At 42.2% G+C, this 24,248-nt stretch overlaps 1 protein-coding gene across 1 annotated transcript in view; it reads right to left on the bottom strand.

The window, feature by feature from the left end:
- The window catches only part of LOC126335702 (Down syndrome cell adhesion molecule-like protein Dscam2), a 1,471,118-nt gene that overhangs the window by 57,644 nt on the left and 1,389,226 nt on the right, over nucleotides 1-24,248 (bottom strand). The window contains exon 29 of the mRNA XM_049999160.1: nucleotides 21,597-21,788. Coding sequence (XP_049855117.1) covers nucleotides 21,597-21,788 — 192 coding nt within the window. The remainder of the gene's footprint in view (nucleotides 1-21,596; nucleotides 21,789-24,248) is intronic.

The following is a 24,248-nucleotide window of genomic DNA, read 5'->3' as shown; positions in this document are numbered from 1 at the left end:
TCTCTCCCCAACAAGAGGTAGTGCTACAATGACCTCATCTTCTACGCAATGTGAAAACTTAACCTTCCACCGGAAGTGATAACCGTTTAATAACTTTTCAAAAAAGCTGACAAATGTTAGTACTTTAATCAAACGTATTTGTTCGCCCTTCGTACAACAGTTGATTCAATTTGCTTTGTATACAACGAGTTATTACCATGAAAATAATTTGGGAAATCTTTTCCCTCATACATAAAGTATGCCTTGCATAAAAGAAATCAAAACATACTATGCAATAATGACTACGCCCACCTCTGTAACCGAGTTGTGAAAGTAGATCGCTAAAATGCGCAGGAACCGTGTTTGAATTTCGGTACTCCGAAGGATTTTTTCCGTGGTTGGAGGACTTGAAAGGGGCACACTGAGTCTCATAACACCGACTGAGATGCTATTTGAGTGAGAAGTAGCGGCTCCAACGTCTGGTAAGTTGATAACATGGCGAGTGGCAGGAGGTGAAACGGTGGACAGCCGACGTCCCTCGGACCTTTAATGCCAGGGTGGAGAGTTCATTCACTCTCCAGAATGAGATTTTCACTCTGCAGCAGATTGTGCGCTCATATGAAACTTCCTGGCAGATTAAAATTGTGTGCCGGATAGAGACTCGAACTCGGGACCTTTGCATTTCGCGGGCAAGTGGTCTAACTTCCGTGCTACCCAAGCGTCACTCACGTCGCGACTTCACAGCTTTACTGCGGCCAGTATCTCGTCTCCTACGTTCCAAACTTCACACAAGATCTCTTGCGAACCTTGCAGATTTAGCAGTTCTGGAAGAAAAGATATGTCATTCTGGAAGAAAGGACTCTGGAAGAAAGCGTATCTCTTTCTGGAAACATCCCCCTGACTGTGCCTAAGCCATGTCTCTGCAATATTCTTTGTTCCAGGAGTGCTAGTTCTACAAGGTTAGGAGGAGAGTTTCTGTGATGTTTGGAAGGTAGGAGACGAGATAATGGCACAAGTAAAGCTGTGAGGACGGAGCGTGAGATGTGCTTGGGTAGCTCAGATGGTAGAGCATTTGCCCGCGAGAGTCAAAGATCCCGAGTTCGAGTCTCGGCCCGGAACACAGTTTTAATCTGCGAGGAAGTTTCGGTTCGTTCAGTGGTTATAAGAAACGAACAGCTTAGAATGTACTGCATACACTTTTCTCATGCCTACCGTATATCAAGAAAGCTTTTCGCCGCATTCCAACAGTCAACAGTTACACTGTCCAGTCAGATTAATGTAACCACTGGCAGTACGACGTTCACATGTAATAACCTCCTACAGACGGTAGTGAAAGCACCATCAGTGAAGGGCGTATATATCGTGACGGGAGGCCGCGGAAAAACGGAGCAGTCGTGTTGAGGAAACGGAGCGAATAATCTAACAGCCAAAAGGGGATGATCACTGGCTTTCTGGCCAAGGGTGGAAGCAATACAGAAAAAACTAAACGTGTAAAGTATGTGTGATCCGCCATGACTATAGTATACAGTGCATGGCAAACTGGCGGTAAGCAAGACAGACGCCGAGGCAACTGTGTTGCAACACGGCCACTGATAACAGGTGTGAGCGACGGCTGCTGAGATGCGTGCAATCGTTGAGCAACTGACGGCCAGATGAACCAAGGGGCTACCAACACTGTCTCCTCAACGACGGTTCAGCAAACAGTGCGTCCGCGGCAGGCGCCTGTTTCATTCTCCCATGCTGACTGCTGTTCATCGTCCACTGAGGCTGAAAATTGGACGCCAATACTGCAACTGGAAGTTCACTGTCGACAGGTGGTCTGTTCGGTCGACTCACGTTTTATGCTCCACTAGACAGAAAACAAATGCCTACAAAATTCGTTGGAGGAGCCCAGGCAGGAGCAGCTGAGTGTTATGATCTGTGTAATGTTTTCGACGCATTCCATGAGTGATTTCGTCATTTTGGAAGGCACAGTGGATGAATACAAGTACGCATCTGTCCTCTGTGACCAAGTGCACCCCTACATGCAGTTTGATTTCCCGTGGCACGATGGCATCTACCAGCAGGACAACGCAACGCCTTACACAGCTCGCAGTCTACGTGCCTCACTCGAAGAGTACCAGGATTAGCTTACCGTACTCCCCAGTGCACAAAGCTCGCCAGATTTAAGACTAATTGACGACGTGTGAGACGAACTCGATCACGTTATTTGCGCTACGAATCCTCAACCTAGAAACCAAGCGCAGCGGTACTTGTGTCTGTACCTTCTTGATCCATACTGACTCCCTTTCCGCACTGCAAAAGTGGTTATTAACGCGCTTTATAGGAGCTCACATTATTGCGACAGAACAGAGTATTCACAGAAGCTGGTAGAGGAGGAGGAGGAGGAGGAGGAGGAGAGTAGTGTTTAACGTCCCGTCGACAGCGAGGTCATTAGAGTTGCAGCGCAAGCTCGGGTGATGGAAGGATGGGGAAGAAAATCGGCCGTGCCCTTTCAAAGGAACCATCCCGGCATTTGCCTGAAGCTATTTAGGGAAATCACGGATAACCTAAATCAGGATGGCCGTAGACGGGATTGAACTGTCGTCCTCCCGAATGCGAGTCCAGTGTGCTATCCACTGCGCCACCTCGCTCGGTAGATGCTGATAGGTAATAAAACCAGGGTTAAATTAAATGTAAATACTTTACTTTTATGAAAATTTTTAATAGTTAACGTCGTTGCGTCTGCGTGCTTACGGTGGCAGCTGTTTGCTTATAGAGAAGGTGTGTGTGGGGAGTGGCAGAGTCTTTCCTATAGATCTACGTATTTAGGATAATTGTCTTGCAACACACCTTTTCAACAGTGCTCAAATAGCCCAATTTTCGTAAAGAAAATGGATCATGTAGCATCACTAGCACATATTTCGCGTTGTTGCGGGACATGTAAGGAAGTAATAGTATAAAAGCCATACCCACTTCAAGAACGTGCATAAGCTTTTATTGAGGAGAAAAACATATTCAGTTTATTTTTCATAGGTGCAACATCTCTCCGAAATTTCCTCCAAATTCCAGACCCAAAAGCTGGTGTCACGTTTACAGCCATTAGTTCAGAAACCGGTGTCTACTGCCTCCTAACGACTTCGTTGATCATGTTTTCCACTTTTTTCCTAATATTGCTTCATCTGAAACGTCTTCCGTAAGTCGATCCTCTGCTTGTGGAACCACCATTACACTCCGTCTCTTCGGTCTCCCGACGATCGAGATGGAGCAGCGCTTTACACCGCGCATATGCGAGTCGCAAATGCGTACATGGATGTCGTCGTAACTTGGAGGACACAGCCAACTTGGCTGGTGGGTGCTCGGAAACGATCTTACGGCGGGACGTGATCCGAAACGTAATCCGCCACGCCAGCACTCTCAAGCGGCGCCTGTCGGCTATACGTGGTGAATCAAACACGCAGATTTGGTTGCAACAAGGGTAACGCGTCAGGTATCTATCTCAAACACTTTAGCTCCGCATCAGCGAAATTCCATTCCGTCTCCATCGACAGTACCAATCACACCGTCACGCACTCAAACACGCACACACACACACACACACACACACACGCACACACACAAACACACACACAAAAACACACACATCCCCCTACCCTACTAAGCCCCTGCGCTTTTCCTCTGGAAAAACACAGCATTTTTCTCATTCGAACTTGTTAACATTTAGTTATAGAGCAATGCTTTATTTTTAAGGCTACAGCTCTTAGATCATGTTTTACATTTATTCCTGTTCTTTACGTTTCCCTTTAAGTTTCCCTATTTCAGACTTGTATTTCTTATATAACCCATAATTAAATTCATACTTAAAATTTTATAATAATTTGTATTACCTTTTAAGTAATTGTTTTTCGTCTTTGTGTGTTAAATATCCTTCGGCTAAAGAGTGGGTAGATTGTACCGCTGACAGATAATCCCGCGCCCGTACCGGGAGAGAGGATGGAATAACAGTAAAGAAAAAAGAAGAAATATACTGACACTTCACATGATGATGGAAAACGTCGCTTACACTTGCGCACCATAAACCCTTGAAGATTTTATTACGAGCAAACCAGATTTTTAACATATGTGAAGAGACGAACTTTAACACCCAACCAGGAATAAAAGTGGATTTCCGCATTGTGAATCCTATATTGTGAATCCTATACCAACACAAATACGCGACCTTTGTACATGGTGTGAACATTGTTAAACTTTGCATGCTTAATTTGTTTGCCTTGAAATATCACAACTTCTTATCAATCCAAGCTTTTCGCTTCTACCTGAACATTGCACAAGAGCAAAGAAATTGCTTGGCTACAACTGCTGAGAGGTTCACACTACCATCCATATCTTTTTACGTGCAAATACGGTAACGTATTTAACTACAGCCGCATAAATGCCCAAGTTGTCATTGTAATAGATGGTACAAAAATGATTCGTTTTTGATAACTGTGTACTGCACCGCTACTTAGAAGCAGCACATTTTCATAATGCGTAATTTATGACACAAAACTTCCAAATGCTGCCAAATGTATTCCAATAAGGCAGCTTTTCATTTCAGCCTGTGATGTAAAACGCGATGTTCCATCGCATTAGTTCAAGTTTCGCAGTAGGTGACGAAGATCCGGCGTGTTCTACAGAGTTTGGTTCTCATTCAAGTGAAGGCGCAGCTCTCGTGCTACTGGATGTCCACGTTCTGTATCACGTTCCTTGTGTGTGTTGGCCTTGGGCTACTTTCGCTTGCTAGTATAATGGACGTGACGTAAATAACATGTCTCTTTCTCTCTACTCTCTGTACAATGACGAGATGTAGTCGCTCTTGGATTCATTCCATTCTTAGAAAGAATCTCTGCCGTTTATTCTATCTTAACCCACAATTAGTGTATATTCAAGAACATTTTATCAATAATTTTTGTAATTCGTTGAACTCATGCGGCGAACTGCATTGGTTTATTGTTCGGCTCTTGTTTGAGGCGCCTCAGTTGTATACCTGATGTCCTCTCACTAAGTTTAGTATGTATTGGTGAAGAACCCATGAGAAACAGGTGAGATACCTCAGCTGATCAGTGGAAGAAAAAAATACAAAAACGTTCAGCAAAGAAAAGGAGTACAACAATATACGTCAATTAGGAATGAAGTAAATAGAAAGTGCAGGAAGGCCAACACGAAATGGCTGATCGTCGTCAGAACAGATTCAACGCACAGGAAAGTCAAGAAAGCTTTCGGCGATATAAAAACCAACGGCCTCTACATCAAAAGTGCAAGAAGAAATGCAGTGTTAAACCCAGCGCAGAGAGTGTGTAAGTGGGACTCTATATTGAAGGTCTCTACTTGAGGTAGGACTTGTCAAATGATGTGATAGAAGAGGAAGTATTAGTCGACATGGGTGATGTAGGAGATCCAGAATTAGAGTCAGAGTTTCACAAAGCTTGAGAAGATTTGCAACCACATAAGCCAGAAAGCATAGGTAACATACTTTCGGAATTTCTAAAATGAGTGTAGGCAGTGGCATTCAAACGTCTTTTCAGGCTGGTCTTAAGAAACTATGAATCTGGAGACAAACCGTTAGGCCTTTGAAAAAAATATAATCCACACTATCTCAAAGATGGCAATGACAGATGAATGAGAGAATTGTGGCACAGTCAGCTTAACAGCCCATGCATCCATGTTGCTAACAAGAATAATGTAGAGAAGAACAGAAAAGAAAGCATCTGTCAGATGACAACCAGTTTGCTTCTAGGAAACGTAAAAGGAACCAGAGAAAGATGTTCTGACGTTTTGCTTGATAACAACCCTTAAGACAAATCAAGACACTTTCTAGGATTTCTTGAAGTAGAAAAGCATTTAATGGGTATAAAATGGATGAAAATGTTCGAAATTGTCAGAAAATTTGGTCTAAACATTAGAGAAAGGCTGGTAATGTCCCATCAGAGATTCTGGAATGCATTAATAAAATAAAGAGCAATGCTAACAAGGCGGTTTTAATGCTTCAAATACTCTACATTCTATCTCTCCTCTCCCTCTCCCCTCCGCTGTTGGCCTGTCCTTTTGGATACAACACCTAGAACGTTAATACAAACACGTTAAACTGCCAGAAATACCGTTCTTTGAGATTTTATTCAACTCGCAAGTGACATTGGCTTGAATCTCGGTTACGTCATCAAAGTGTTGACCGTTCACGTGAATTCCTGCACTGTTTTCTTTTGTGGTAGGTTCGTATTGATAGTAAGTCCATGGCTTGACTCTGACTGCTCACAAGTGACTGATTGGAGGAAAGTACCTCTGTTTTTGCAGTTTTTAGTTTAAGTTGCTGCTGTAGAGTCTGCTCTGACGTCGCTTATCCGCCGGGAGTAAAATCAGTCTCGGAACCAAGAATGGGATACCAAGAACGAAGTCTTCGGGTTAGAAATGGTGTAAGATATGAATGCAGGTATTTCTTCCCAACCATTTAACCCGTAAATTGGGGAGGAAAAGGCGCACATGGAAAGAGGGTTGAGGTATGGCATTAAAATTCCGGGTCAGAGGATTTTAATAACAATATTCTTTGACGACATTGCTATCGCCAGTGAAAGCGTGGAAGAATTACAGGTCATACTAAGTGGAATGAACACTACTCGGAGCATAGAATGCGGCTTCAGAGTAAACTGAAGACAGACCAAAGTAATGATAAGTAGCTGAAATGAGATTAATGAGAATCCTACCACCTACATTGGTGACCACAAAACACACGAAGTGAATGAAGTATATTACTTTTGAATCAAAATAACGTAGCGAAGCGACGTAGCGAAGTGGACATTACAATTAGACCAGCACAGGCAAAGAAGGCATTCCTGGCCAAAGGAAGTCTACTAGCTTCCAGCATTGGTCATAATTTGAGACAGAATTTCCTGAGAATGCACAGCACCGTATTGTAGTGAATCAGGAGTTCGGTAAACACCGAAAAGGTAGAGAATTGAAGGGTTTGAGATGTGGTGCTATGGAAGGATGTTGAAAATTAGGTGGACTGATAAGACAAGGAATAAAGATGTTCTCTGCAGTATCATCGATGAAATGACCATATGGAAAACAAAGATGAGAAAAAAGGAACTGATATGACGTGTGTTAAGAAATCTGGGAATAACTTCCATGGTACTGGAAGTAGCTGAAGAGGATAAAAACTGCCTGGTAAGACACTGGTTATAACATACCCACCAAATAATATATGATATGGGTTGCTAGTGTTATTGCGAGAGGAATAGTCAGAGTACAAACGACCATAAAAAGAAACTTTTCAAATCAGCCTCCCAGTGCAAGTATCGTCACAGCCGTGCCCTCAGAGGAATTTGGGCTTGCAGCCCACACATCGTTTTGAGGTGATGATGAGTGCGCAGCCAACGTGAGGCGTCCTCATATTTGTGTAAAGTGAAGCGTTTCCGTCTGTAAATACCGCAGCCACCAGTTAGTTGGATATACTCTTGTATTCGACGAACCATCAGCTAACATGCCGTATGAATTTTTCAGATTAGACGTCGTCTGTTTACATTCTCGATTTGGATTACCCTCTGGACGGATTTATTTAACTCTACGACAGCCAATGCTGTATACTGAACTCTCCGTCAGGTAAACCGTGCACTACGCGATTTCCGTCGTTACCGACCTCTCCGGATTGGGTGTTTGTTCCACTAGCCTTCGTATCACCAACTGTTTGATAGATAAAGAACTTTGTCCCGATCTATTTCCAAGCGAAATCGAGCAGTAGGTACTGTGTTAGAGTGTGGCACATAAGAGGCAGTAGCACCATGGCATAAAAGTAAAATGCATGATTGGTACCCCAGCGTTATGAAGTTGGTAGTAAATCTGTGAACAGCGCAACTACGAAACGTGCATGTACATCATTGTCCTAGGTATTTCCATCATCATACGATTACGAATGTGTGGTACCATTTGCTCCCTTCGTAACACAACTAGCGCTAGGTATTTTATGTAATCATCTATAAACTGGGAGGCAAGACAATGTGCCTCCGTTGTTTAAGTTTCATCTCGTCTTCCTGTTCTCAGACAGCCAACCGCTCTTCTAAAACTTGTACGAAATTCGATTATAAAACGTAAGTCTTCTATTCCGTCTCAAATGAACTATTTGGTTTTATGTATCTTCCTGTATAAGCCCATCTCTATTATTGAGCTGTCCTCATATGTAGTAATTTCGATATTGTTGTCAATTACTAAGTTTCCTGGCTTTTTCTACATTCTGTAAAAGCAACATTTTTTCCAGATCCACATTAGCCTTACAGTCCTTTTTAGTGAAGTCACAAAATCGTCTGTAATGCTATTCGTTCTGCAGCGACGTTTCTCTAAGAAAAACTTGTTTCCTTCTGGCTGTTCCATTGCAGGCTTACACCTTAACTACACAGCTTGAAAATGGGAAGATTACAGTGTACCACGTGTAAACGTTTCTAAGGTGCTACAGGCGATACGAGGTGTGATCAAAAATTGATGGAATAATGGGAGTTAATTTCGCGGGCTTTGTACATCCGATTTTCAAATTTTTCTTTCTTGTTGGTACACACATTTCTGATGTATGCTGTTTCGAATATTTATTTTGCTGTTTACTGTCGAAAAGGTTATAGATGTGTGACTGTCGAAAGAAATGAATCAAAGAATTTGTAATACATTTTGTTTGAGAAATGGAAAAAAAACTACAGCACCGAATTCTAAACGTTCAACATGGCTTTTGGAGCTTCTACTTTGAGTGAGAAAAGAGTTTGCTAATGATACAAACATTTAAAAGAGGGTTGAGAAGACGTTGCACGCAACCATCACTCTGGGCGTCTTAGCACCTCAATTACTGTCGACTGCGTGGGAGAAATAAAGACAATGGTACTTCATAATCGCCTGACCACCATCAGTCAGTTTACTGATGACGTCTGCATATTCTGAGATTGCCAAGCTATTTTTTTATGTTCTGTACATGACGTGTAGCAGCAAAGTTCGTTACAAAAATGTTGGATTTCGATCTACAACGACCACGCCTAGACATCGCTCAGAAATTGCTGAATGCAGTCGACAACGATCAAGAACTTCTATAGACATAACAGGTGACAAAATATGGATATACGGGTATGACCTCGAAAGCCAAGGTACATTCATCCCAATGGGAACTGAATGAACAGCCAAGACAGAAAAAATATCTGACTACACGTGAAGATTTTTCTCGCGGTTCCTGCGGTCGCACGGTCAATAAGGAATACTACTAGAAAGATAAGAATGTTTTGCGTGAAGTAATCTGAAGAAAACGACCAGAACTGAGACAAAGCCAATCGCTGGAATTGCATCACGATACTGCTCCCGCAGCCCCCTCAGTGTTTTCAATGTTTGTTCCCGACATTTTGGAAAAAGAGAAACGCTATTTTGCCTCACCCACCGTCTTCGCCCTACATAGCCCTCTGTGACATACTTCTGTTTCCGAAGCTGAAGAGAACCATGAAAGGTCCTCGTTTTGCCACCGTTGATTAGATAAAAACAGAATCGCTGAAAGAGCTTTTCACCATAACGAAAAGTGAGTTCCAGAAGTACTTCCAAGGTTGGTAAACGCGCTCGCACAAGCTTATTATATATGAGGGAGGTTACTTTAAAGGGGTCAAAGATTATGCTTATTCATTTGGAAAACAAAAATTCGCTTTACTTTTTATCACTCTTCGTATGTTGATCAGTGATGACAACAGAATTGATAAATTCTGGCAAATCATTAAAAAACAGTCTCAAATTCCGGAGTTCATCCGTGCGCTCGATGACCACAATTTCTGAAACAGGATATGTTACGGAATCACTACATTGTAACTACGAAATCTTACCGTCGTTTTTTCTAGTATTGTTGGTACTCATTGCCACTTTACGTGTGGAAATGTTGCAAATAGTGATTACACATTACGCTCTAGAAATCTGAGTTGTATAATGAGCTGTTACGCCGTCCAATCACGTTAATGTTCGACGTCAACGTTTAATAACTATTCAGAGGCGTCAGGTGGCAGCACGAGCTGTGGATGTTATACAGAACGTTTCGAGTGAATGCGGAACACAGTGCAGTCGTTGTGATAACGTAGCAATGGAGTGATTTACCTCACATCCAGAAAAATGTGATCCTTGGCTTTGGGGCAGCGGGCGGAAGCATTTCCTATAAGGCGAAGTCTCTAAACTGTTCGCGTGGTACGGTGGTTAAAGTACGGCCTACGTGGCAGGCAACAGTCGTCTACGGGAAAAGAAAATCAGGCGCGCCTTTGATTAGTAATCAAAATGTCCTCGCTCACATGTTGGAACTCAACCACGATGTAAATTTTAAACAAAAATAATCAGCAATGGCGGTTGAAGACTTCCGTCATAAGAAGTCACCCTCATTCAGCCAAGAGCTTTGTCAAAGAGGGTGGAGTAGCAGACACAGGATCACGGCACTCGTTTGCCCTTTAGGTGGGAAACTGCCCCTGAGGCCGCAAGAATTAGGAATGATCAACGGCTTGAGGATGCAGAACACAATGCATACAACTGCATTAAAGTCAAATAATGAGCATCCGCATGAGGTGTGACAGAAAAATTTCACAATGATTGGCAAAAGATTCTGGACTAATCCCCCCTTGGGATCTCCGGGAGTGGACTGCCAATGGGGAGATGATAATCAGAAAAAGATTGATTAACCAACCAAAAGATGAAGTTCTACGAGCCGGGACAAGGAAAGTCACAAGCTTGAAAGTGATATGGAAGCTAGAAAATCTGGAAAGGAAAATGCTGAGGTTCAGTCTAGATATAGTGGGGATCACTGAACTGAAATGAAAAAGGATAAGAAAATCTGGACATATTAGTACAGAGTAATATGTACAGCAGTAGAAAATGGGATAAGGGGAGTACGATTCGTTAATAATGGGAAGGTGGGGCATAGAGTGAATTACTGTGAACAATTCAGTGACAGGGTTGTTGTCATCAAAATCGACAGCAAACCAACACCGCAACGATAGTTCAGGTATACATGCCACCGTCGCAAGCTGAAGATGAAGAGTTAGTGAAAGTATATGACGATAATGAGCAGGTGATTCAGTATGTAAACGGGGATGAAAATGTAACAGCTATGGGGGAATGGAATACAGTTGCAGGGGAAGTTCAAAAATGGTTCAAATGGCTCTGAGCACTATGGGACGTAACATCTGTGGTCATCAGTCCCCTAGAACTTAGAACTAGTTCAACCTAACAAACCTAAGGACATCACACACATCCATGCCCGAGGCAGGATTCGAACCTGCGACCGTAGCAGTCCCGCGGTTCCGAACTGAGCGCCTTAACCGCGAGACTACCGCGGCCGGCTGCCGGGGAAGGACGTGATGAAAGGGTTATGGGAGAATATGGGCTTGGTACTAAGAATCAGAGAGGAGAAAGAATGATTGTGTTCTGCAATAAATTCCGGATAGTAATAGCGAATAGTCCATTTGTTAAAAGGAATTTGGTTATGGTTTTATCAGTTACTCCCTGGCAACTACTTCCATGCTTACAAAGTGTTCTTGATGAATCGCTAGTAAGTAAAATAAATTCTTAAGTATATTCTTTGGAAATAAATCACGGTTCAGTGATAACATTTGCTGATGACATTGCTACCCCAAGTGAAAGTGAAGAAGAATTACAGGATCTGCTGAACTGAATGAACAGTGTCATGAGTACAGAATATGAATTGAGATTAAATACAATGAGAAGTAGCGAAATGAGGACAGCGAGAAACTTGACATCAGGTTTGATGATTAAGAAATAGAGGAAGTTAAGAAATTCTGCTACCTAGGGAGCAAAATAACCCACGACGGACGAAGAAGGAGGACTAAAGTAGCAGACTAACACTGGCAAAAGGGCATTCCTTGCCAAGAGAAGTCTACTAATATTAAACATAAGTCTTCGTTTGAGGAAGATATTCTCAGAATGTAAGTTTCGAGCAGAGCATTCTAAGTGTTGAATATAGGTGAGGAAATGAATACAAGGAAAACACTGAGAAGAAGACATCTGTTACGACATCGTGGAATAACTTCATAGTACGAGAGGGAGCTGTAGAGGGCAAAATCTTGAGAGGAAGACAGCGATTGGAATACAGACAGCAAATAACTGATGACGTAGCTTCCAAGTGGTACCCTGAGAAGAATATTTTGGCACAGGACAGGAATTCTGGGCGGGCCGCATCAAACCAGTCAGAACACAGATGACTCACGAAAGAAAGTTTGGCAAAATGGCGCTTTCAGAAACCTGCGCCGAGGCAACTATGAGCCACAGGCCATAGATGACAGGAGTGAACAACTGCTACAGAGGAATGCCAGGCGAATAGACGTCCAGCTGTTGAGAAACTGACTGCTCAGAGGAACGAGGGGGCTGCCAAAAAGTCTCCTCAACGACCGCTCGGCGAACGTTGCTGCGTAACGTCCTCCACAGCAAGTGCTATTTTCTTGCACCTACGCTGACTTTTGTTCATTGGCGCCAAAGGATGGAATTTTCGCGCTAATACTGCAACAGGACGTCCACTGGGTTGCGACAGTTGGCCCTGCCTGATGAATCATGTTTCATGCTCCTTCGAGTAGATGAGCATTGGCGTGAGCGGCGTTAAATGACTGTAAACAAGAGAGAATGTTTATGTGGTATCCTATGAGTTATCTCCTCATTCTTGATGGCACAATGAGTCAGCACAAGTATGCATGTATTCATGGGGACAATGTCTATCTCTACATGGAGTTGTTTTTTCTTGGCACGAAGGCATCTACGAGCAGGACAGTGCAATGTGTCACACAGATGTCACTGTACATGCATGGTTGGAGGACCACCGGGCCATCAGACTCCCTGATTTAAACTCAGTGTAGCAAATAGGCGGCCACTCACTAACGACAGGTGTCCTTTCCAGATGAATCTGTCCTTTCCAGATGAATCAAGTTTTATGCTGCATCTGGCGGATGGACGTTTGCGTGTACGGCGTGCAATGTCTGAACGCAAGAGAAATGGGAGCTTTATGGTTTCTCTGGGTGGTATAGAGACAAAATGAATTATGAATGTATTCATGGGTACAGTGTCCACTCCTACATGCAGTTTGCTTTTCGTCGGCACTATGGCATCTTCCAGCAGGCAATGCAATGTGTCACACAGCCCACAGTTAACGTGTGTGGTTGGAATAGCGACGGGATGAGTTCACCGTACCCTCCTGGCTACCAGTCTCGCAGGATTTAAATTCCGTGGAAATCTGTGGGTGTTCACGACATGGATACTCAATCGACAAACCTAGAGCAGCTGTCTGCGACACCGAAGTTAACATGGCTCCACGTCCCTGCCGTACCTTCTAGAATCTCACCGACTCTATTCCTGCACGTCCCGCAGCGTGCACACTGAGAAAGAGGGGGTTCAGGCTTTTGGCATGCGGTCACATTAGTGTTACTGAACAGTACAGTCACACTACGAGCCGCAATGTCACTATGAAACGCTGGATAAATACTCAGAGTGACTTGTGCTCTATTTTAAGTAAAAGATAATTTATCATGTATCAGAACGTTTATAACGTCATACCTCCCGAACTACAAGTCGTACAATGGTATAATTTTGCAGATACATTCAGTGTTACGCAGGCCGGTGTGGCCGTGCGGTTTTAGGCGCTTCAGTCTGGAACCACGTGACCGCTACGATCGCAGGTTCAAATCCTGCCTCGGGCATGGATGTGTGTGATATCCTCAGGTTAGCTAGGTTTAATTAGTTCTAAGTTCTAGATGACTGATGACCTCAGAAGTTAAGTCGCACAGTGCTCAGAGCCAAGCCATTCGGTGTTACAAGTGGATACTGCCTCCACACTTCATCGCAAACAGAGTCTGTAGTAAAGAAATTGTAAAGTAAAACGTCATGCATGATGCTGAAGTGAAGTTTGACCTTATGAACAACGAAATCTTAGTCACCGATTAATTGTTTCTATTTAATTTTTTTTTTTGGGGGGGGGGGGGGGTGGTAGGTGAGGTGGGTGGGATGAAAGGGGTGAGGAGGTGGGTGTCTGTGAGTATAAGTTTCGTAAAGGTACGAAATTATTTGTAGAGCTCGTTGGAAATCGCAGTTTTTTCATTCTCAAATAGCAGAGGAGTAGTTTCCTTGTATTTGCGTGCGTCAGTTACACTGCTTCACGACACACCGTGTCTAACTACAATTCGTGCCTTATTGTGTTAAACTGTTGACATAAGATTATACCTCGTAATAAGTAGACTACGGCAGTAATTAAAATTTTTAAATTCGTTCATTAATTACGTGAAGTATTGAAAATCAAGTTTTTGTTGCCCCTAGAATCTGCAACTGATATCGAATTTGAGGTTAGTCCCTTGGTACTATGGATTATATCTGAAAAATATCTTTCCTGCTTATTAAATGTTTCGAATCATGCCATCTTGTCATAATAGTCTCTTTTACGCTAATACCTGAAGCTCATTGTCAAACGCTTGATAACGTTCCCGTCTTTATGACGTTGATGGTGGTGACTTACTTGTCTTTGAGATTTATACGTTGGTGTTCAAAGGTTTGTATCAGAAATGTGGATGTGCTGAAACGTGTAACAAACACCAGACCTTACAAAATTATTTTGCGTTCTAGACGGAAAGTATATTTAAAAAATAAAACCGCTGAGTTGTTTATTAAGTTCCTTTCTCTTCTTTAATAAATTTAGTGTTTATATCCTAGAGGTTGCATGTCCCACAAATAACATGATTTTTCGACTTCTTTGGTGGAATGTTCGGTATCAAACCGCACCTTCTCCATCACCTCTTACTCGAACAATTACCGTGGAACCGTGGAATCCCAGGGTGACTAAACGTTTACATTGCTGACAGAGTTGCGTGGCCAGCCGCACGGCTTTGTTATCCAGCAGTCGCGAATAAACAGATGCTTGTACAAACGTGGAATTGGAAAGCGCGGAACAAAATAGTCTGTCTAAACCGTACTGGGTAACTGTTTCCCAAGATAACGTTGATGCCTTCAATAGCCGATGTCGGAAACACAATTACCTTTCACGTTGCTTCACTAAAGCACACTGTTGTGAAAACTCTTATGTTTGGTTCTTTTTGAAACGGGTGCTACTGTTTTAAATTTCCTACGCTTATTCACTGAGAGCCTATGCTCAGTCTCAAATAACATTGATGCCAACGGGACGTTAAACTCTATGTAGGTGCAATCTTTCGAGATTCCAATCCTTGTCTCCCACGAAATACAAATGTTACCAAGAGTCACCAGAAGAGCTACTGTAGTTGCTGTTCGTTACAGTTCAAGTGAACGTTGATATTTTTATTTCGCTGGTACGAATATTTGTCGCACAAAAGCAGTGAAAAACAGTACATTACAAACGAGTCCCCATTATTCGAGCCAAAGAGGGAACAGTTGCTCCGGCTCAGAACGTAGATTTCACTGTAAATAAACTACAGTCGCATGCAAAAACATGTTTCAACGGTACAAAAAGGATTCGTTGATCTTGTGCAGCACATGGAACAATAAAGCCGTGTCTGACACAGTTAATAAAGTTAGCTTTGAGCCTCAATAGAAAGTTGTTCTAATTTTATTATTGAGTTTCTCTCAGCGTGGCAATGAAGTGAGAAAAGAGGAATGGCAGTGGTAACGCGCTGAGCTGAGCTGTTGGTGATACAGTTCAGAAGCTAGAGCTATGCCCTTTGTGGGATAGATGATTTGGTTCTGAACATATTCCAGGGCAGGTCAAGCCTTTTGTGCACGAAAGTTCTGAAGTGGTCGCATGAAATTTGCATCAGCATGACAACTTCACCGAAAGTCGAGGTGTTACATCATAACAGTGCCACAACAGACGACATACATTCTCCAGACACACACACACACACACACACACACACACACACACAGAAAGGAGAAAGAGAGAGAGAGAGAGAGAGAGAGAGAGAAGAACAGGGAGAGAAAGAAAGAGTGAAAATATAGAATATGTTCATGTGCCCTCTGGAAAACGCCTCTCCTGTGGCGAGCAGTCGTTTCGCATACACAATACCGTCACAAAACACACAGCGATCATCACTCGCTTGTAGTTATTACGTCAAGGCCAGGTGCAGTACCAAGGCTTCGTAAAAGCAAATAACATTTATCAGTTATCTCATATTAACTGCAAGCGGATTGATTGATATTTTATGTGGGACTTCTGTGATTTGAAATCAACGCCACGGTATACTGACTGGTGTACTAACTGGATAACGCAGTGGGACTTAACCCATCTCCACTGTGACAGTGACACTGCATCTCAGTTCGTTCGACGAACGCCGTCTCGAGACCATCTGACGATGCCTATTTTCTCTACCTTTCGAATCTGGCTACCGCCAGTACATCGCTAAGAGATTTTCTCTCTGTGATGTACAGATAATACAAGATGACTGCACTGACATTGATTGTCGTATGGTTTTCGTTGTACAGTTCTACAGCAACAAAGTCAGTGAAAACTGACCGTTCGACTATGTCATTTGGTGCAAGATATTCGAAATCATGAGAAGATTGGAGTAAGCTACAAGAAAACAGGTAATATACAATAAGCACAAGAATAAAGAGGGAACAATAAGATTGGAGGACCAAAGTTGGGGTGTGTAACACCTACGTTTTTATCCTGACCTGATCTGATCGAATAGCAGCCCAATATCTAATATTAACATGACCGTGAACCTAATGGAGCTGGTAATCGGAATTGACTGTTACGGAAGCTGTTACTTTCCAGTTCGTCCTGTTCAGTATTATAACACTGTATGTCTGGTAATAAGGAACACCAACATAGTTTTACTAATTACGAACTTATTTTCTTCTCCAAACACAAAAAGGAGACAGCCACTGCCTTCGTCATACATATCTAATTACGGCTAATCTCAGCACAGGCTTTCACCATTTTCCATTATCGTCACACGCTAATCCATCACTGCATCAAACACTGCAACCCAAGGTTAGGCCGGCGCGTAGACGTGAAACTAAATATCGGCACTAGTAACGTCACTGATCACTTTTACAAAGATACTTCATCACTTTTCCGGTATTCAGTTATTATTTAGGGGTCTAACCACGGCGATGGTGACAACTGTCTCGGTTAAAAACCCTGTATTCCAATAATGGCCTCCACACACACACCATTACCGCCAACCACTCTGGCGCATCTCGACACTCGCTCTCTCAACCTATCGACCAATGCTGAGTGCAAAGTTATAGTAAGGGCCTACGGACCCCTTACAAGTGCACAGATTAAAAAGAGAGTAAGAGAGGGATGTAGCTTTACGCCCCTGCTGTTCAATCTATACGTCGAAGAGGCACCGAAGGAAATAAAAATAAAGTTTCAAGAGTGGGATTAAAGTTCAAGTTGAAAGGACATCAATGTAAAGATTCGCTTATGGCACTGCTATCGCCAGTGTAAGTGAAGAAGACCTGCAGGATCTGCTGAATAGAATGAACAGTCTAATCGGTATAGTATATGGATTGGGAGTAAATCGGAGAAATATGAAAGAAATGAGAAGTCACAGAAATGAGAACAGCAAGAAACTTAAGATCAGAATTGGTGATAACGATGTAGATGAAGTTAAGGAATTCTGCTGTCTAGGCAACAAAATAATCTATGACGGACGGATCAGGGAGGATATAAAAAAGCAGACTATTACTGGCGAAAAATGCGTTCCTGGCCAAGAGAAGTCTACTAGTATCAAACATAAGCCTTAATTTGAAGAAGAAAGTTCTGACAATGTACCTTTGGCGCCACAACATTATATCGAAGTGAGATGAAGACAGTCAGAAAACCGAAACAGGTGAGAAAAGAAGCATTTAAAATGGGGTGCTACAGAAGAACGTTGAAAGTTGAGTGACTGAAACGGTAAGGTACGAGGATGCTCTCTAAACTTTCGACGAGGGAACGTAGATAGGGGAAACATAGAAAGGACACGATGGTAGGATATCTGTTAAGACATCAGGCCAGACTTCTATGGTACTAAAGCGCGCTGTAGAAAGTAAAAGCTGTAGAGGAAACGAGATTGGGGTACATCCAACAGCAAATAATTCAGGATGTACGCGGGAGAGCTACTAGGAGATAAAGAAGTTGGCACAGGAGAGGAATTCGAGGCTGGCCGTATCCAACCAGTCAGAAGAGAGATGATTCAAAAATAATTAAATAAATTAAATAAAAAAATGATTAGTACTTGTCTCCCTGTTCTAAAGACTGCCAACTTTATTTTTTTAACTTGTCATTCCTGTTGCCACAGATCGGGCTTAGCTACGGGAGGGAATTTTCAGAACTAGCACTCCTGAAAGAAAGTGCTAGTTCAGCAAGATTCGCAGGAGAGCTTCTGTAAAGTTTGGAAGGTAGGAGACGAGGTACTGGCAGTAGTAGAGCTGTGAGGACGGGGCGAGAGTCGTGCTTGGGTAGCTCAGTTGGTAGAGCAATTGCCCGGGAAAGGCAAAGGTCCCGAGTTCGAGTCCCGGTCCGGCACACAGTTTTAATCTGCCAGGAAGTTTCGATCCAGATGATGATGAATATCAGTTATCGCAATGAGGACATACTGAAAATGTCTCCTTTGATGCTGACTAGTCAGTATCATTTATTTCTTAGAGATAGTCCCGTCTTTCAGCACTCCAACACAGTTCAATAAATTTGCTGTTGTTTCTGCTGGTGCCGGTGGTTTCTTGTCACTTCCGGTATCTTCAGTTCTGAAAAATCATTTTGTCGAAAAGGACCGGGTCCTGTACACTCCTGCTTCTTCACTTGTTTCCTTATTGATTTAATGTTATTACAAAGTCCTGGCTTCTATCGTTTATAATGCCTCATAACAGCGTCGACGTGGTGGCCTGTAATCTTAGATTTTGCTAGTTAAGCTGAATCATAATTAAATATGTTTTCCAAGTTGTTTCCCAATTTCAGGTGGAAGCCGTGCAGTTGCCAGTTCTTGACTTTCATCACTCTTTTTTTTTTTACCGTTTCAGGTGTTGTCTCCAGTTCTTGTATTCTGTTTTAAGACAATTTCTTCTCAAAGTTGTTGAAACATCTAGCATTCTTGTTGTAGTGTTTTTTTCAGTGTGTAGAGATCTTCCCAGAACTGAACTGGTCCATTTATCCTTGCTTTGGGGACTGATGACCTCAGATGTTAAGTCCCATAGTGCTTAGAGCCATTTTATCCTTGCGTTTTAAATTCTGAGTGTGTTTGTTGATTTAGACGCTCGCTGAACTGCCACTGTTTGGACTGGGAAGCTTAATTTAGCCCTTACTGTTTGAGCCGGACCCCGTGTCCTTCGATTTTCTTGGCTGTTACAGTTGTTTGTGGTTTCGCAGTTGCATAGCTCCTTCGATTGTTCTGTTGTTATTATTATGTGCTTTGTTTATTGCAATTATTGCCTTGTTAATTCTCATTTCTGCCATTACTGTTATTTATCCCCCTAACACCTTCCATTCCTCTCCTTTCTTCACGGTTACTTATGCCTTGGAGATTCCACCTTCTCTCCAAGTTGTCTTTGCCTTTCTTCCGTCCATGTTGTTCCCGATTACTTATTTTTTATGTCTGGAGAGCATACAATATGTACTATTTTATTCTGAAAATAGTTCCTATCTGATATTTTCTAGTCCTATATGAAAATTTTCCTTCTTCTTGTTTTTTGTTTCTGTAACACAGAAAATTTTTAGATTACTCTCATTTATTTGGTAGAGGCTTCTGAACAAGATTGATTTAAACTTAACCCTACTTCACGTATTTTGCTTATATTTTTCAGATCTAAACATTAGATCTTATTTTACCGCTCTCTATTGCTTATCTCGAGTACATTATTTTCCAGTAATCTGATTTTCAAGTATTTCCACTCTGTAAAGGTAATGGTTCTCAGTTAAGTTCTTACATGCGAATAAATGTTATTAAAAATCTGCCCAAATTACGTTTTCTGGAAAATGCGTGCGAAGGACATTTGAAAAAAGTGTGATTAAATGAGAAACGGCATGAAAGCAGTGTAATAAATGGCTGTAGAAAGAGGTGTCCACCAGAAATATGCAAGAAGGCGGAAAATGTAACTATATTAATTTACATAATCGCTACCCACAAAAAAAGTACATAAAAAATGTAAAAATTTTCTTTATGACTGTTTTGCACATGACATGCTGCAAAACGAGGAAAAAGGCAAGAAAACCCTGCTGTAAAAATGCATTTTTACTGGCGATGTAACTTCCAGGTGGGCAATCGACATAAACGAAACTAAATGCAGATGTTACGTTGCTTAGGCCGACAATAGATATACGAATATTAATTTTGTATTATGCTTTACCGAAATAAATGTGACATATAGATGTCGAAACGAGTCTGGATGAATAAAAAGAAACAGTCTTTGGCACATGGAAGATTAATAAAAAACAGATTTTTTACATAAATAGGTTGTTTAACACTGTGGTATAGTGTTTTAATTGCGTTCTACTGAAGAGGTACTTCTTGTTGTTGATACTGTGGGGTGCACAGAAGAATGTGAGTGATAGGCGAAGCGTAGAGACAAGGGAAAGTGCACCACATGACATTATACCCAAGTGTTTCATTTTGCTGCAGCTCTCTCTAGCGTCCACAATGCGGTGCTAGTGAAATTTTTAGCACTGATATTCATATTAGTTTAGGTATTGCGAATCTACCTAGCCACTCTAGTTGATGGGATGGAGCAAACAATAGAACTATGAAGTTAACAAGTGACAGCTACTGCTTTCTGATTATATAAATTTTTCTAGACCGTCATAGGTAGAAACGGTGACGCATTGTGGTCTTGCTTGTAGTAGAGGAGGCACATCCAGATCATGTGGCATTGGACAGAGACAGTTTATGTGAAAGATTCTTTGCCACTGTCTTCATAGAATATACCAAAAACTGGCCTACCTACTCGAACACCAGACAGACAGAGGTAATACACAAGGCTTACATGCACCTTGGGTGTGTACCACTATGGTTTCTGTGGTGTAGCCTACCTTCACCCTGGGTGTAGACTCCTATGGTGTCTGTGGGGTAGCCTACCTGCACCCTGGGTGCAAACTCCTATGTTGTTTGTGGGAGGGCCTACCTGCCCCCTGTGTGTAGACTCCTATGGAGTCTGTGGGGTGGCCTACCTGTACCCTGGGTGTAGACTCCTATGGTCTCTGTGGTGTGGCTTACCTGCACCCTGGATGTAGTCTCCTATGGTGTCTGTGTGATAGCCCACCTGCACCTTGGGTGTAGACTCCTATGGTGTCTGTGGGATAGCTAACCTGAACCCTGGGTGTAGACTCCTATTGTGTTTGTTGGGTGGCCTATCTGGCCCTGGATGTAGGCTCCTGTGGTGTCGGTGGGATGGCCTACCTGCACCGTGGGTGTAGACTCCTATGGTGTCAGAGGGGTGGCCTACCTACACCCTGGGTGTAGTTTCCTATGGTGTCTCTGGGGTAGCTAACCTGAACCCTGGCTGTAGTTTCCTATGGTGTCTGTGAGGTAGCCAACCAGCAACCTGGGTGTAGACTCCTATCATGTTTGTGGGAAGGCCTACCTGCCCCCTGGATGTAGATTCCTATGGTGTCGGTGGGGTGGCCCACCTGCACCCTCGGTGGAGTTTCCAATGGTGTCTGTGGGGTGGCTTACCTGCGCCCTGGGTGCGCGCCGCTATGGTGTCTGTGGGGTGGCTGTCGCCGCGGCGGCCCTCCGCCTGCAGGTAGAGCAGGTACTTAGCGCCGCACTGCAGGCCCCCCAGCGTGAAGCTCGTCTCTGTTCCAGGAATCTTTATCTTCTCCCACTCGCCAAATTCTCTCTTGTAATGCAGGCAGTAGTCTGTAACTTAAATATTAATGCGTGGGTCACGTCCTGCCATGACACCATGGCGGAATAATGTTGACACAAGTAAATGATGAAGATTCAACTGAAATTGTTTTACAGCTAGTTAGATGCTATAATGCGGCATATGATTTATGGTCCCCTAGCATGTCACGGGCTGGGACAATTTTATTTCGCCTGTCATTAAAAACAGTAGTTGGTAATATAGTGAAGGAAAAAATCCAAGCAGTTAAACATACGCTGCATTTGTTAAAATATAAAACAGAAACAGTCAGAATACGGAAAGGGATAAAATTCTTCATAATATACAGTTTCTAAGATGTGCTGTTTCGTCTTGTTGTAATTATCAAATGGGTACTACTTTCAGATCGGTATACATAAAAAACATACATCCATAGTATCTGCTACCAACTGATAGCTAACACTGGGTTGAAGCTCACAGTTCAAACACCTCTTATATGCGTGTTGTTTTCTGTTAGCACTGGATTTTCAACACAGCTGAGCTCTTCAGTCCTCTCTAGAATAATAGGTGTTGGATTCAACAGATCATTGTGTACACAAACACACTCTCTTCGTATAACGAGCACTTGACTGTTTCAGACATCTATGGAAGCAGTATAACTTTTGGACTAAGGTGATAACTAGCTAGGGAAAGATCTGGACTGAATCAGAATTTCTGAGAACAACATAATTTTTAAAATAATAGTCACTATAATGTTGTTTTCACTGCCAAACTGGTGTGTACTGTTATAAAGAAGTTTAAATAAAACTGTGTATGTTTCGAAGTGTTTAACACCATATGTCAACACATTACAATCTAAGTTCAAATAAAAACTATTTTTTTTTCAAGACTATGGCTCTTCCAGTAATTGTGCATGGTAACAGCAGAAGTTAAAATAACAAATGCTGTAATAATATTCTGAAGAAACTAAATATGGTTACGTGTGGACTTCACAAGAAACTAATGGGCGTAATAGAAGAAGATATAAGTGAATTAATGTCCAACAAGTAAACGCTGCAACAACACCTAAAAGAATAAAGAGAGGATGCATAACAAACATATTTCCATAGCAGCAATGGTTTATGAAGACACAGGTAGAGAGTATTAATGAAGACTTAATTAAAGACGGACAGTGCTTAAGTCTAACCTATGAAATGAAGAATTAGAGAACATCATTATCGTTACCATCTTCGTTATCCACCACGTCTTCAATTATTTGACATACTATACTCGAGGACTTTTTACGTACATTTGTGTTTAATTAGCGTCTTTTTTAGATGTGTTTCTTTTTGTTTTGTTTTCTCAATTTATTGCGTACCTTATGTTCTATGTCGACGTAAAATCGGCAACAAACTACAAAAAATTTTACTGTGTGTATTTTTCGTATTCACGTAAATTTTTGTTTTGATCGTAATATATCGTGCATACACAACTACTGTTTATTATATATAACGCATTAGTGCATCTAGGCACTTTCGTAATATTTGTAGGTTTTTACAAAATGGAAGATCACTCTGTTAATACATGAGACTAATAGCAGCTGCACTAGCTAGTGAAAGTAGGATTGAAACAGTGCAGCTAATTTTGGAAACTTTCATCTAGTTTTGCGGGGATTAGAATTCAAGACTTAGTACGAGCCGGAAACTATTATGAGAGACTGAAGAGAAGAGTTGGGAAGTGTTTTACTGAACTGGTTCGATATGGACAATGTGGGATCGTTATTCAATCTGATTCATTGTTAAACAAATGGCAGGCTGTTACGCTATTAAAGGAAAGCAACATTGTAAATTTAGAGCGAGCATCTGGATACTGTGGGAGGAAGAAAAATGATCAGCAGAAGGACGAGGCGAAATGCTGGAGTTCGATACAGCTACATTACCTGTGTTCCAGTATGAGCCGTGACCACCAGAACTGTTGTATAGGGCAACGAAAGTCACACGCTTCGGGATAATAAGAGTGAAGTGAATGTGTACATTGTACTCATGTCTGCCGTATTTCACCCAACAGTCAAACCTAAAAATACGATTCTGACACTTCCCCTGGCTACAGACAAGCTAAGCATTCTGGGAGGGACGACGGTTCAATCCCGTCTCCAGTCATCCTGATTTAGGTTTTACGTGGTTTCCCTAAATCGTTTCAGGCAAATGCCGGGATGATTCCTTTAAAAGGGCAAGGCCGATTTCCTTCCCTAACCCGAGATTGAGCTCCGTCTCTAATGACCTTGTTGTCGACGGGACGTTAAAATACACTAACCTAACCTAACCATTCTGGGAGGGGAATATGTATTAGCTTCACAGCAATAATTTGCATTGGATTAACGTTTAACAAATAAATAATTTTAATATAACTAGAGGGCGTACACCATTGCGGTCGTGGGCTGTCTTCTTCGGTCCAGCACCATACACAGAAATTAAGCAGCAACAATGAGCAGATGTCCAGCCGAAATGCAATATAAAGTTAAG

Source organism: Schistocerca gregaria, chromosome 2, assembly GCF_023897955.1.
Source record: "Schistocerca gregaria isolate iqSchGreg1 chromosome 2, iqSchGreg1.2, whole genome shotgun sequence".
Classification (NCBI taxonomy): domain Eukaryota; kingdom Metazoa; phylum Arthropoda; class Insecta; order Orthoptera; family Acrididae; genus Schistocerca; species Schistocerca gregaria.
This window is presented reverse-complemented; position numbering and strand designations above follow the sequence as displayed.